Source organism: Gorilla gorilla, chromosome 14, assembly GCF_029281585.2.
Source record: "Gorilla gorilla gorilla isolate KB3781 chromosome 14, NHGRI_mGorGor1-v2.1_pri, whole genome shotgun sequence".
Lineage (NCBI taxonomy): Eukaryota > Metazoa > Chordata > Mammalia > Primates > Hominidae > Gorilla > Gorilla gorilla.
In genome coordinates this window covers 62,457,120-62,473,019 of record NC_073238.2, presented here as the reverse complement: position 1 = coordinate 62,473,019, position 15,900 = coordinate 62,457,120, and the positions used below count along the sequence as shown (strand labels likewise).

The 15,900-nt window shown below is 43.1% G+C and overlaps 1 protein-coding gene across 2 annotated transcripts in view; it reads left to right on the top strand.

Moving 5' to 3' along the window:
- The window catches only part of MED4 (mediator complex subunit 4), a 42,771-nt gene extending 28,729 nt beyond the window's left edge, over nt 1-14,042 (top strand). For both annotated transcript variants that reach the window (XM_019039651.3, XM_019039652.3), the window contains exon 8: nt 13,366-14,042. In XM_019039651.3, coding sequence (XP_018895196.2) covers nt 13,366-13,565 — 200 coding nt within the window. In that variant the 3' untranslated portion in view covers nt 13,566-14,042. The remainder of the gene's footprint in view (nt 1-13,365) is intronic.
- The last annotated feature ends 1,858 nt before the right edge of the window (nt 14,043-15,900 follow it).

Genomic DNA, 15,900 nt, shown 5'->3' with positions numbered 1-15,900 from the left:
GTCAGTTATGGGCATGCCCAGACAAGCCCTGGGCAGGTTCCCTCCTCTGTGCGAAAGTATCTGTTGTAAACACTTGTGGGGCAGGTTGGAGATTCTCTGGGGACCCCTTTTTATCTGCCTAGGCATTTGGCTGTCTCAATAAGGTTTGTCTTTATTTGACCTGACTGAGCGCTCTCTCATTGTGAACAGTCTTTTCTCTGGATGCATTTGTCAAAAACAATCAGTGACAAGAGTTTAGTATCACAGCTGCCTGAGGCTGCAATAACAACTGAAGCAAATAAACAGCTGACTTAAAACGTAGAAAGGAAAGTTTGGAAAATAAGATATCCACATTGGGCTTTGAAAAGCTCTGACATATTCCTGGAAATCTAGAAGGTGACATGCATGCTCAGTGTTGTGTGTATGCCCAGGTAATACCTAAGATGGCCCTAATCTGTCACCTCTGTCTGACCTTGAGGCTTCGTGCAAGCAGAGAGTGAAGGCACGGTAGAGTTGTAAACTGCCTGCAAAAGCATTGAAAGTGTGCTCCAACATGCACGTAGAGCTCACTTGGCAAAGGCAGGGAGACTTACTTGTTTGAGGTAATTATGGAAACCTCTGTCTAATCATAAGCTAACCACTAAACTAACAGTAAAACTTCAAGGATCATACATAATATATTGCAGATGACATGATCTTGCATATAGAAAACCGTAAGAAATCTACTAAAAAGCTATTAGAATCAGTAAGTAAAATCAGTGAGGTTGCAGAATACAAGATCAACATGCAACACTGCATTTCTGTACAGTAGCAATGAATAATCTGAAAATAAAATTAATAAAATAACTCAATTTACCATAGCATAAAAAAGAGCAACACACTAAGGAATACGTTGAACAAAAGAAGTGCAAGACTTACATTATAAACTCTAAAACATCATTGATATACCCAAAAGAATTGAAGGCAAGGACTTGAACAGATATTTGTACACTCATGCTCATAACAGCATCATTTATAATAGCCAAAAGGTAGAAGCAACCCATGTCCATTGACAGATGAATCAATTTTAAAAATGTGGTATATACATACAATGGAATATCATTCCGCCTTAAAATGGTAGGAAATTCTGACACTTGTTATGATACAGATGAACTTTGAGGACATGATGCTAAGTGAAATAAGCCAGTCACAAAGGGACAAATACTATATTATTCCACTTATATGATGTACCTAGAGTAGCCAAACTCATAGTGACAGAAAGTAGAACGGTTTTTGCCAGCGGTAGTGGGGAAGGGAGATGGAGAAATTGGAACTCTCATATATTGCTGGTATAAAATGTGACAACCACTTTGATAAACCTTTTAACAATCCCTCAAAAGCTAAACACAAGGGTGGGTGTGGTGGCTCACGCCTGTAATCCCAGCACTTTAAGAAGCCAAGACAGGTGGACCACTTGAGGCCAGGAGTTCGAGACCAGCCTGGCCAACAGGGCAAAACCTTGTCTCTAAGAAAAATACAGAAATGAAATTAGCCGGATATGGTGATGCACGTCTGTAATCCCAGCTACTCAGGTAGCTGAGGCACGAGAATTGCTTCAACTCAGGAGGTGGAGGTTGCAGTGAGCCAAGATCATGCTACTGCACTCCAGCCTGGGCAACAGAGCAAGACTCTGTCTCAAAAATATACATGTAAAAAAGCTAAAAACAGTTAAACTTTATGACCCAGCAATTCCACTTCTTAGTTATATACCCAAGAGACTTGAAAACACATCTGTGCAAAAACTTGTACACAAGTATTTTTAGAAGCATTATTCATAATAGTCAATAGCAGAAACAACCAAAGTGTCCAACTAATGAGTGGGTTAATAAAATGTGTTAAGTCCATATAATGGAATATGCTTCAGCTATAAAAAGGAATAAAGTACTGATATATGTTACAACCTGAATGAACCTTGAAGAAAATAGATACTAAGTGAAAGAAGCCAGACACAAAGCCCCATATGGTGTGATTCCACGTATATGAAATGTCCAGAATAGACAAATCTTCAGAGACAGAAAGTAGATGAGTGGTTTCCAAAGGGATGGGGGAGGGAGCAATGGGGAGCAATTAATAGGCGCTGGGTTTCTTTTCAATGCAGTGAAAATGTTCTGAAATTAGATGGTGGTTCTTGAATAACTATGAATGTACTAAAAACCACTGAATTGCACACTTTAAAAGGGTAAATTTTATGGTGTGTGAATTATATCTCAATGAAAAAGTATAATATGAATTTGAAATATGTCAGTGTAGGGAAACAACTTAAAAAATTTGTGTTTCAACTTCTGCAATTTCCCAGGGACAAAATTGTTTTTTAGATTGGCAACTTGAAATATTATAGGGCATAGAGTCAGTATTATAGTTTGGAATTCTGACAGTGTAAATATTTTATCTCAGTTTAGTTCAGTTTCTTTACCTTTGTATGTATACCAGTATACATAAATTAAGTCATCCCATAGTGCATTGAAGAAAATAAAATGTTGATGGGCCAAGCATGGTGGCTTATGCTTATAATCCCAGCACTTTGGGTGGCTGAGGCGGGTGGATCACCTTAAGTCAGGAGTTCGAGACCAGCCTGGCCAACATAGTGAAAACCCGTCTCTACTAAAAATACAGAAATTAGCTGGGTGTGGTGGCGTGCACCTGTAGTCCCAGCTACTTGGGAGGCTGAGGCAGGAGAATTGCTTGAACCCAGGAGTTGGAGGTTGCAGTGAGCTGAGACAGCTCCACTGCACTCCAGCCTGGCAACAGAGCGAGACTCCATCTAAAAATAAATAAATAAAATGGTGATGAATAAAAAAACATACTACAGCTAAGGAAAATAGGGGGCGTGGAGACAAGGAAGCAAATAAGGTGAAATCGTCGTACTCGTTGAATGGTGATAGGTGTGTGGCAGTTCATTGCCCTATTTTCTATTTCTGGTATGTTTTAAATTTTTCATGTAAAAAAAATTCCTTTGTTCTTCACATCAAAAGTATTCCCCCAATACCCTGTTTTAAAATGCCAGGGAGTGGAAAAGTTTGGGCACTCTCTAAAGATGTCCTTGATGTTGCCAGAATTCCAATTCAAGGATGATAGATGTGGAAGGAGTGTGTGGGACCCACTGTAGTGAATATTTATTGACTCTATCACAGTACTTTGAACACAGCTGTGAGATTTAGGCCATCTGGATTAGTTTGCTAGGGCTACCATAACAAGATGCAGTGATTTTGGCTTGCCTATGGCCACCTGCTCGCTGAATCTTCCTGTGGCCTTTTCTCTGCTCATGCATCGCTAGTGTCACATGTGTGTCCAGATTTTCTCTTCTTACAAGGACACCAGTCAGAATGGATGAAGGCCCACCCTAATTACCTCATTTTAACTTAAACTGCCTCTTTAAAGGCCCTATCTCCAAATACAGTCACATTCTGAAGTACTGAGGGTTAGGGCTTCAGCACATGAATTTTGGTGGGACACAGTTCAGAGCATAACACCACCCAAGAGCCTGTATAAACTTTATTAATTAAATGTTGAATTAATATGTAATTATTTTATTTTTTGAGACAGTGTCTCACTCCGTCACCCGGGCTGGAGTGCAGTGGCATGATCACGGCTTACTGCAGCCTCAAACTCCTGGACTTGGGTGCACCTCCCACCTCAGCCTCTCAGGTGGCTGGGCTTAGAAGCACCACCATGCCAAGCTAATTTTTTGTATTTTTAGTAGAGATAGGGTTTCGCCATGTGGCCCAGGCTGGTCTTGTACCCCTGGGCTCAAGTGATCTGCCTGCCTTGGCCTCCCGAAGTGCTGGGATTATAGGCATGAGCCACCTGGTCCAGACCAATACATAGTTCTTTCCAGCAGTTTTTATATGACTAAGCCTTTGATCAGTGATATTATCTCCCTAATTATAATATTTGAATGGGAAAATGGTTTTCTTTGTAACAACTGACTTTATAGCATTTTAAAGGAAAGTTTGGTTGCTACAAAGTAGGTACTTTTTAAACTCCTAATAAGGAGTTTAATATTCTCTCCTGAATCTTTTGCTTAAACCTCTCTTTTAAATGCTTTGGCTATTTTAACTTCTGATACGTAGAATCAAAGAATATTAGCATTAGAGACCTTTGAGGACAGGGATATGGAATAGGTTTCAGTTGTACACCATTACCCATCCAGTGACGCTGGTCGCTGCGTTGAAAAGGCTTCCTAGGCTGAATCTGGGCTCAATCAGTGAGAAACAGTATGTACCATACCCAGTGCAGCCTAGTGTCCTCATAGCTGTCATTCATCATTCACCATATGTTTGAGAACCTCTGTGTGCCAGGCACTTCTCTAGGTGCTGAGGATATGGCAGTGAATAAGACAGAGTGAGCCTGCCTTACCAGAATTTATGAGTCAGAGGAGCAGGGTGGGGGGGGGGTGGTGGGGGGGAAGACAGATAATAAGCACATCAATAAATAGAATAAGTCAGATAGTGCTAAGTATAATTTTCATGTGAGTCTGTGTGAAGAGACCACCAAACAGGCTTTGTGTGAGCAATAAAGCTTTTAATCACCTGGGTGCAGGCGGGCTGAGTCTGAAAAGAGAGTCAGTGAAGGGAGATAGGGGTGGGGCCGTTTTATAAGATTTGCATAGGTAAAGTAAAATTACAGTCAAAGTGGGGTTCTCTGGCGGGCAGGAGTGGGGGTCACAAGGTGCTCAGTAGGGGAGCTTTTGAGCCAGGATGAGCCAGGAGAAGGAATTTCACAAGATAATGTCATCAGTTAAGGCAGGAACAGGCCATTTTCATTTCTTTTGTGGTGGAATGTCATCAGTTAAGGCAGGAACCGACCATCTGGATGTGTACGTGCAGGTCACAGGGGATATGACAGCTTAGCTTGGGCTCAGAGGCCTGACATTCCTGTCTTCTTATGTTAATAAGAAAAATAAAATGAAATAGTGGTAAAGTGTTGGGACCGCGAAAATTTTGGGGGATGGTATGGAGAGATAATGGGTTATGTTTCTCAGGGCTGCTTCGAGCAGGATTGGGGCGGCGTGGGAACCTAGAGTGGGAGAGATTAAGCTGAAGGGAGATTTTGTGGTAAGGGGTGATATTATGGGGTTGTTAGAAGAAACATTTGTCATGTAGAATTATTGGTGATGGCCTGGATATGGTTTTGTATGAATTGAAAAACTAAATGGAATAAGAGAAGGAGAAAAACAGGTATTAAAGGTCTAAGAATTGGGAGGACCTAGGACATCTATTTAGAGAGTGCCTAAGGAGATTCAGCATAGTCCTGCCAGCAAAGATTATTTTTTTACTGTAAGAGTTAAGAGTGGCAGTTTGGGGATAGCATAAGGAGATAGCAGCTGTGATGGCTTGGAGAAACAGTGTAAACCGGCAATGTAATCAAGAGCAGGGCATGTATGAGTAGTTGAGAACGGTGAATAGGAGTATGACTAGACAGAAGATAGTAGGGATGACAAGTTTTTTGGGGCACAGTCTAAGTTGGTCTGGTGTCTGGAATGAGACTGGGGCCTAATTAAAAGGAGCGTCTATACAGGAGCTTAAATGGGCTGTACCCTGTAGCATTCCGAGGACAGGCCTGAATTCTGAGAGGGGAAAGTGGTAAAAGTATTGTCCAGTCCTTTTTAAGTTGGTGGCTGAGCTTGGTGAGGTGTGTTTTTAAAAGACCTTTAGTCTGTTCTACTTTTCCTGAAGACTGAGGACCGTAAGGGATATAAAGGTTTCACTGGATACTAAGAGTCTGAAAAACTGCTTGGCTGATTTGACTAATAAAGGCCGGTGTGCTATTGGACTGTATAGAGGTGGGAAGGCCAAACTGAGGAATTATGTCTGACAGAAGGGAAGAAATGACCGTGGTGACCTTCTCAGACCCTGTGGGAAAGGCCTCTACCCATCCAGTGAAAGTGTCTACCCAGACTAAGAGGTATTTTAGTTTTCTGACTTGGGGCATGTTGAGTAAAGCCAATTTGCCAGTCCTGGGCAGGGGCAAATCCCCGAGCTTGACGTGTAGGGAAGGGAGGGGGCCTGAATAATCCCTGAGGAGTCGTAGAATAGCAGATGGAACACTGAGAAGTTATTTCCTTGAGGATAGATTTCTACGATGGAAAGGAAGTGAGAGGTTCTAAGAGGCGGGCTAGTGGCTTGTACTATAGCATAGCCTGCCTTTGCTGGTGTGTGGCGATTAGGCCTGGTGGAACTGCCATCAATAAACCAAGTGTGATCAGGGTGAGGAACAGGAAAGAAGGAAATATGGGGAAATGGGGTGAATGTCAGGTGGATCAGAGAGAGACAGTCATGGGGGTCAGGTGTGGTATCAGGAATAATGTGGGAGACCAGATTGAAGTCTGGGCCAGGAACAGTGGTAATTGTGGGACTCAACAAAGAGTGAGTACAGCTGAAGGAGCCAGGGAGCAGACAGTATATGTGTCAGGTGTGAGGAAGAAAATAGATTTTGTATGTTATGAGAACTATAGAGAGTGAGTTGAGCATAGTTTGTGATTTTAAGGGCCTCTAAAAGTATTAGGGTGGCGTCGGCCGCCGCATGCAGACTTGAGGGCTAGCCAAAACAGTAAGGTCAAATTGTTTGGATAAAAAGGCTACAGAGTATGGTCCCAGTTCTTGTGTAAGAATTCCAACTGCACAGCCCTGCACTTTGGCTGTGGGTAATGAAAAGGGTTGGGATGAGTCAGGGAGGGCTAGGGTGATGGCAGTCTCTAAAGCTGTCTTCAAGGAACGGAAAAAGGAGTGGGGAAAGGATTTAGGAACTATGGGGTCAGCTAGGTTTCTTTTTGTGAGTTTATATAATGGTTTTGTTAGGACGGCAAAACCAGGTATCTAAAGTCGAAAGTATCCAACCATGCCTAGGATGTAGAAGGTGTTGGGGTTTGAGAGATCAGACAGACAGGATCAGCAGGGAGAGCACATGTGTTTTTATGAGAACTACACCGAGACAGGTAACAGATGAGGAAGAAATTTGGGCTTGACTGAAGTAATGGGGGCTGTCAGTGAAGGCTTGTGGCAGTACAGCCCAGGTAAATTGCTGAGCCTGATGGGTGTCAGGGTCAGTCCAAGTGAAAGCGAAGAGAGGCTGGGATGAAGGGTGCAAAGGAATAGTAAAGAAAGCATGTTTGAGATCCAGAACAGAATAATGGGTTGTTGAGGGAGGTATTGAGGATAGGAGAGTATATGGGTTTGGTACCACGGGGTGGATAGGCAAAACAATTTGGTTGATAAGGTGCAGATCCTGAACTAACCTGTAAGGCTTGTCTGGTTCTAGGACATGTAAAATGGGGGAATTGTAAGGAGAGTTTATAGGCTTTAAAAGGCCATGCTGTAACAGGCGAGTGATAACAGGCTTTAATCCTTTTAAAGCATGTTGTGGGATGGGATATTGGCATTGAGTGGGATAAGGGTGATTAGGTTTTAATGAGATGGTAAGGGGTGCATGATCGGTCGCCAAGGAGGGAGTAGAGGTATCCTATACTTGTGGGTTAAGGTGGGGGGATACAAGAGGAGGACGCAAAGGAGGCTTTGGATTGGGAAGAAGGGCAGCAATGAGATGTGGCTGTAGTCCAGGAATAGTCAGGGAAGCAGATAATTTAGTTAAAGTGTCTCGGCCTAATAAGGGAACTGGGGAGGTGGGGATAACTAAAAAGGAGTGCTTAAAAGAGTACTAAGTTGGCACCAGAGTTGGGGAGTTTTAAGAGGTTTATAAGCCTGGCCGTCAATACCTACAACAGTTACGGAGGTGAGGGAAACAGGCCCTTGAAAAGAAGGTAATGTGGAGTGGGTAGCCTCCGTATTGATTAAGAAGGGGACGGACTTACCTTCCACTGTGAGAGTTACCCAGAGTGTCTGTGATGGTCCTGTAGGCTTCCGAGGCGATTGGGCAGTGTCAGTCTTCAGCTGCTAAGCCAAGAAGATCTGGGAAGGAGTCAGTCAGAGAGCCTTGGGCCAGAGTTCCAGGGGCTCTGGGAGTGCTGCCAGGTGAGTTGAACAGTCTGATTTTCAGTGGGGTCCCGCACAGATGGGATGTGGCTTAGGAGGAATCCTGGGCTGTGAGCATTCCTTGGCCTAGTGGCCGGAATTCCGGCACTTATAGCAAGCTCCTGGGGGAGGAGGTCTTGTAGGAATGCTTGACTGCTGTGGCTTAGGCGTGTGCGGCTTAGGCATTTTGAAGTTCTTGTATGCTGGAGGTGTGGCTGGGTTTTGTCTCAAAGCAGAGGCAAGTAATTGTAACTCAGAAATGTATTGCCATCTGGCTGCTTCCTCTCTATTATTGTACACCTTGAAGGCGAGGTTGATTAATTCCTAATGTGGGGTTTGAGGGTCAGATTCTAATTTTTGAAGTTTTTTCCTAATGTCAGGAGTGGATTGGGTGATAAAATGCATATTGAGAATAAGACGGCCTTTTGACCTTTTAGGGTTTAGGGCTGTAAAGCATCTCGGGGTTGCTGCCAAATGAGCCATGAACCGGGCTGGGTTTTTATATTTGATGAAAAAGAGCCTAAACGCTATCTGATTTGGGATAAAGAAAAAGGAGCATTAACCTTGACTATACCTTTAGCTCCAGCCACCTTTTTAAGAGGAAATTGCTGGGCAGGTGGGGGAGGGCTAGTCACAGAAGGAAACTGTAAGCTGGGCGGGTGTGAGGAGGGGAGGTGATAAAAAGGATTATAGGGTGGAGGAACGGAGGCTGAGGAAGAATTGGGACCTAGCTCGGCCTGGCAAGGAGGGGAGAGGTCAGATGGGTCTGTAGAAAAGGAAGATTAGAAAGACTCAGCGATGCTTGGGGTTGGGACTGAGGGGACAGGCAGGAGGGAAAGAAGGAAGATTTGGGACGAGTTGCATTGGGAACAGAGACCAGGAAGGGACCGATGTGTAAAAGACTGCCTGGATGTCAGGCACCTCGGACCATTTGCCCATTTTACAAGAATTATTTAGATCTTGTAGGATGGAAAAATTGAAAGTGCCATTTTCTGGCTATTTGGAACCACTGTCGAGTTTGTACTGGGGTCAAGGGCATTGCAGAAGAAAATAAGGCATTTAGGTTTTAGGTCAGGTGTGACTTGAAGAGGTTTTAGGCTTTTAAGAACACAGGCTAAGGAAGAAGAAGGGGGAATGGAGGGCGGAAGCTTGCCCATAGTGAAGGAGGCAAGCCCAGAGAAAAGAGAGAGTAGAGACACGGAGAAAAGGGGTGGGGGGGTTCTTGCCCCCCAGAAAAGCAGTGAAGTGGTAGAGACATGGAGAGAAGTGGTCGGGGGGGTTCTTGTCTCCCAGAAAAGCAGAGAAGGGGCCAGGGCATGGAAATAAGGGGTTGGGACGCAGAGATAAGAGGTTGGGGCTTGGAAAATAAGGGGTTAGGGCACAGGGATAAGAGGTCGGGGCACGGAAATAAGGGATCGACGTGCAGAAATAAGAGGTCGGGGCATGGAAATAAGGGATCGGGGTGCAGAGATAAGGGGTCGGGGCGTGGAAATAAGGGATCAGGGCGTGGAAATAAGGGATCAGGGCGCAGAGATAAGGGGTCGGGACACGGAAATAAGGGATCGGGGGTTCTTGCCCCCCAGAAAAGCAGAGAAGGGGTAGAGACAGGGAGACAAGGGGTCAGGGTTCTTGTCCCTCCCCCAGAAAAGCGGGACTTGCCGCTAAGGGTGAAGGTCCAAGGCAGGCGTCCCTGCGTGGTCAGACACCTCTGAAACGTGGGTGAATAATCAGAGAGGCGTCCCTGCAATGATTAAACACCAAGGGAAGGCTGCCTTCCTGAGTCCGTGACCGGCACCGGAGTTTTGGGTCCATGGATAAAATGTGTCTCCTTTGTCTCTGCCAGAAAATGAAAGGAATTGAAATTAAGAGAAGGGAGAAATTGAAGGGTGGCACCAAGATTGAAAGGAGAAAGTGGTTGAGGGATAGTGAGGGAGGTTGGAGAAGAGAGTAAGAAGAGGCTGCTTATCCAATTTAAAATTGGTGAGATGTTCCTTGGGCTGGTGGGTCTGAGGACCCGAGGTCGTAGGTGGATCTTTTTCACAGAGCAAAGAGCAGGAGGACAGGGGATTGATCTCCCAAGGGAGGTCCCCAATCCGAGTCACGGCACCAAATTTCATGCACATCTGTGTGAAGAGACCACCAAACAGGCTTTGTGTGAGCAATAAAGCTTTTAATCACCTGGGTGCAGGCAGGCTGAGTCCGAAAAGAGAGTCAGTGAAGGGAGATAGAGGTGGGGCCGTTTTATAAGATTTGCATAGGTGAAGTAAAATTACAGTCAAAGGGGGGTTGTTCTCTGGCAGGCAGGAGTGGGGGGGTCACAAGGTGCTCAGTAGGGGAGCTTTTGAGCCAGGATGAGCCAGGAGAAGGAATTTCACAAGATAATATAATCAGTTAAGGCAGGAACAGGCCATTTTCATTTCTTTTGCGGTGGAATGTCATCAGTTAAGGCAATCAGTTAAGGCAGGAACTGGCCATCTGGATGTGTACGTGCAGGTCACAGGGGATATGATGGCTTAGCTTGGGCTCAGAGGCCTGACAATAATAAAGAAATGAAAATATAAGGAATGAAGAATTCCTAATTCAACAATTATTACAACACCCTTGTTTCTCAAAAGGAGGTAAAAAATTCCTCCCGAGGGCTGTGGCAGAGATCAGAAAGGTATTCAAAGAGAAATAAATAAATATTTGAGTGTTAAAGATACTATGATTAAGGATATGACAAAAAAATTTTATAAACACATGGGTCTCTTATGAAGTACAATCCAAAGTTTGCATACAATTTAAAACAAAAGCAAGAAATGTCACGCTTTGGGAACACTGTTTTCCTCACACTAAAATGTTCTATCTGAAGCAAGGGGAAGTGTCCAAATTATAGTTCACAAAATACCTTTATTTTCTCACAACAAAATCATCCCTAGTCAGCGGCCCAACATTACTCATTTCTGTCATCAAAAACACCCTTTCTGTGGGTTGGTATGAAATATCCGCAGGCATCACAAGTACTATAAGAAAGGGCTTTTTCAAAATGTCCTGTACTCACTCCTCTTCTAACCTGGGTAAGTTTTCTGTACACAGAGAGTACCGTGTCCTCCTACTGTGTAACAGTAGGGTCTCTTTCACTCGTGTCCGTGTGAAGAGACCACCAAACAGGCTTTGTGTGAGCAGCAAGGTTGTTTATTTCACCTGGGTGCAGGCAGGCTGAGTCCGAAAAGAGAGTCAGCGAAGGGAGATAGGTGTGGGGCCATTTTATAAGATTTGGGTAGGTAAAGGAAAATTACAGTCAGAGGGGGGTTGTTCTCTGGCAGGCAGGGATGGGGGTCACAAGATGCTCAGCAGGGGAGCTTTTGAGCCAGGATGAGCCAGGAGAAGGAATTTCACAAGGTAATGTCATCAGTTAAGGCAGGAACAGGCCATTTTCACTTCTTTTGTCATTCTTCAGTTACTTCAGGCCATCTGGATGTATATGTGCATGTCACAGGGGATATGATGGCTTAGCTTGGGCTCAGAGGCCTGACAGTCTCATTTTGATGAAATGTAATGTTGATATTTGGTCAAATTTATTATAACAGTGTTCTATTTAAAGTGTCCAAGGTTTGAAATAATGTGCTTCAGTAACCTACAATTACCTTTAGGAAAAGCACACCCCATACTAATGACATTAGACTTGTGCAAGGCACAATGGCCATATTTGTTATTTTTTGTTTTTTTTGAGACAGAGTTTTGCTCTTGTTGCCCAGGGTGGAGTGCAATGGCATGATCTCAGATCACTGCAACCTCTGCCTCCCGGGTTCAAGTGATTCTCCTGCCTCAGCCTCCCAAGTAGCTGGGATTACAGGCGCCCACCACCACGCCCAGCTTATTTTTGTATTTTTAGTGGAGACAGGGTTTCGCCATGTTGGTCAGGCTGATCTCGAACTCCTGACCTCAGGTGATCCACCCGCTTCGGCCTCCCAAAATGCTGGGATTACAGGCGTGAGTCACCACGCCTGGCCATTTGTTAAATTTCAAAGTGGTATTTCTCAAAGTGTAACCATGAACCATGCATATCAGAATCACCTGGGTGTTTGTTACAAGAGTGATTCAAGAACCTGTTCCTTACCATCTGAATGGGAAGTTTTGTGTGAGACCCTATGCATATTTGAGCACTGGAGCCCTGAAGCCTTTAAGGACCTGTCTTAGTCATTGCCATTCACTATCTGAGAATCTTAGCACCTCTTTCCCCTAGGCGTTTTTATTTATAAGCCAACATAGACAAAGATAACGACAAAGAAACCTAAACAGAAAAACAGGTAGAACTAAGAATACATAGATTACTTTTAAGAATCATTAATGGGGAGTGAATTTAAAAAAAGAAATGGGAATTTCACATGTGCCTCTAAGAAATAAAATCGCTATGTACATGTTCATGTGTATTTATATATATAGCTCCATAACCCCTCATCCAAAACCTTTGGGTCTAAATGTATTTCAGAATTTGAAATTCTTTTTTTGCATTTTGGAAGGTTAATAGGATTTATATACCATGTGTTATATGTCCCCATTAAAGCCAGCAGCAGCACCTTATAAGTCAAACAAGCATATGAAAATTTGTTTGGCAAAAACATATATACTCCATGACCCAGCCTTTTCACTCCTAGGTTTATATTCTTCCAACAGAAATAAGCACACACGCACATGTAAAACACATGTGCACATTATAGAAGCTTTATTTGTAATAGCCCTGAATTAGAAACAACGCAAGTGAACATCAACATTAGGTAAATTTTGTTATAAACAAAGGAATACTATGAATTACAGCCATACAGAGATAAATATCTCAAAAACAATGTTGACTGAAAGATACCAGACACAAAAATGCATAATGTATGATTCCACTCAGACCAAATTAGAAACAAACTATGAGATGGTGGTAATAGTGTTTATCTTCGCAAGGTGACACTTTTGGGGTGATGGTAAAACAATTCTTGATCTAGGTGGTGGTTATATAGGTGTGTTCATTTTGTAGAAGTTCATTGAAAGCCTATGTGCATGCTATACCTGAATTTAAAAGTTAAAAAAAAAAATGCTGCCACTTTACTTAATTGGCTATCGTCTTGTTTCCATAATCCATTTGAATCTTTCAAATAGATTCAAATATTTATGGAGCCCTACTAAAACGCCAGGGACTACACTAGGCATTAAGGATACCTAAAGAGCCTTATTTATTTATTTATTGAGATAGGGGCTCACTCTGTCACCCAGGCTAGAGTGCAGTGGCACAATCTTGGCTCACTGCAGCCTCGACCTGGGCTCAAGTGATCCTTCCACCTCAGCCTCTTGAATAACTGCCACTACAGGTGTGTGCCACCATGCCCAACTAATTTTTGTATTTTTTTGGTAGAGATGGAGTTTCACCATGTTGGCCAGACTGGTTCCGAACTCCTGACCTCAAGTGATCCACCCACCTCGGCCTCCCAAAGTGCTGGGATTACAGGTGTGAGCCACCGCGCCTGGCAAGAGCCTTCTTTACTTAGCACAGAAGATTGCTTAATAAATACTTCTTGGTTATATTGCTTGCCTGTTTTGTTAGATCCTACATAAAACAAACTCTTAGGGGACAGAACTAGCTACTGAACTGGTGTTTCTACCACCATTCTAACCATCGGTTCTGGCAACTATTTCTCCTGGCCACTTCACTTCTAGCCCTTTGGGTCAGTCAGCTAGACACCCAAACAGTTCACCTGGGATGGCTCATGGAGAAAAATCCATGCATGGTAGCTGGGGTGGGATGGTGGCCTCTCGGGACCTCACTGCACTCTCCTGTTCTGACCTGCTGATCTACTATTTCCCTGATTCTAAACTCCTCATTCCATCCCCCAGCCCTTTAGTCCCTTACTATGGTTCTTGCCCAACATGGCATCTTTCATTACTGAACCTGTTGACCACCTATTCTTTCTCCTTCCATTTGAATTCAACTCTTTGGTGGTGGCATGAGCAGGGACGTTGGTTAAGTTAGTGAACTGCCATAAGTATTTGTAAACCCAGTGTACGCAAAAGCCATTAAAAAAATGAAAACTCTCCTGGCCATGGATTGCCTCTGTATAGCACTGCTGATAAGAAAGACGGGTGAAGCAATGTGTGGTCGAGAGCACTTGGTTTATTTTCACCAATGGCAACAACAGAGGGAGGAACAAAGTGCAGGTGTGTGTCCTGCAGTTCTCAAACTGGTAGACCTAAAACATTTTGTGGACAAGTTGAGCCCTTCTTCATACTGTCTTAAAGCTGCTTCCGACTCCCTCAAGGCAGTTCATGGCTCCTACTTGCCAGACTTCCACCTGTGGTCTGGTTTACCTCTCTTGGGGTTGCAAGAATATCTTACCTAAATAGTCACTTTCTCTGCATCCCAAGTATCTTGTTGATTGAAACATCTTATTGTGTGAGTCAGGTTTATCTAATTCTACTGATTTATTTCCACTAATAAAACACAACGTAATAAAATTCTCAAATATGCATGAACACATAATTATATCCCTTTAAAAATACAGAACCTGTTATAAGGTACATTTCACATGCATGTTACTTAATAATTTCCCCTACAACATAGTAAGTTACCCTCATTTTTCCTCACATTAGTAAATTGGCATTTGGATTTCAGCTTCCTTACCCAGTTGTGAACTTTGTGTACATCTTTAGCCAGAGTATCACTTCTGTTTCTATTTTGGACCCTAACTCCTCCTTACTATAGAAACAGATATTCTTCATGTCCCTGCCAATAATTGGAATGCAGTATTTGCATTTCCTATTCTGAGGATCCTCAATACTACTTGTTTTCTTTCTGACCCAGAAAAAGAAAAAGTTAAGAAAAAGAAATACTAAAAGGTCACTTTTTTCATTCAGCTAGTATATATTAGGCATTTAGCATTAGCAGTTACCACTCTGGCTGCTAGGTATATAATAGAAAGACATGGTCTTTAGTCTAAAGGAGCTTACTTTCTACTGGGGAGACAAGCAATCAATAGAAATCAACATGACATCTTCCATAATATACAAGTACTGGCAGCCTTATCAGATGCATCAAACCTAAATCCTCAAATAATCAAAGCTGTGCTCAGCCACAGAAAATACCCTTCCAGAGTCACACGTGATCCCTGAAAGGTGAACATATTTCCTTTTCATTCACATAAATAGCATTTATGAAAACTACAATATTGATGTATACTTGTCTTCAGCCATTTTGAAGGAGGCTGACTTGCAGGCATTTTATCTGCAGAATTTAACTTATTGCTTCACAAATGCATCAGAGGTGAATTCAACCCATTAGAAATTTAAACCATGCTATTCAAAAAGACAAAAACGGGCGGCTTTGGAAGAACACAACTTGTGACATGTCTCATTTAAGCCTAGAGCCTTATGAAATCAAGCGCTACCTCTGAAGTCAACATACAGTAGAAATGGTGTAAGGTGAGATATGTCAAGGTCCAATTGGGTGAGTCCAGGTTTCACAGAGGAAGGAACCTTGAACTAAGGTACGAAAAACTAGTAAGGATCTATTAAGGCACATTGAGGGTGGGTGTCGCATTCAGTTCAGAAGGAGCTGCAGGCGCACTGGCAAGGAGGTAGGAACCAGCATGTTGCACTGGATGAAGCACAAAGAAAGATGCTGAGAGTGCAGGGTGCAACAGCAGGGTGTGATATAATGAGAAAATTAGTCCAGGGAAATTAGGAAAGCTCATACGTCAGGTTAGGGATTTTATTCTACAGGTGATGGGAACTTCCAAAGACGTTTGGGAAGATGAGACGTAACTAAATTTATGCTTTGAAAAGTCACTCTAGGAGTAATGTCAAAAATGAATTGGAGGGTTAAGATGATAAATTTTATGTTACGTGTATTTTATCACAAGAATAAAAATAAGCCATTCAGTTGATTGGCAGAGTA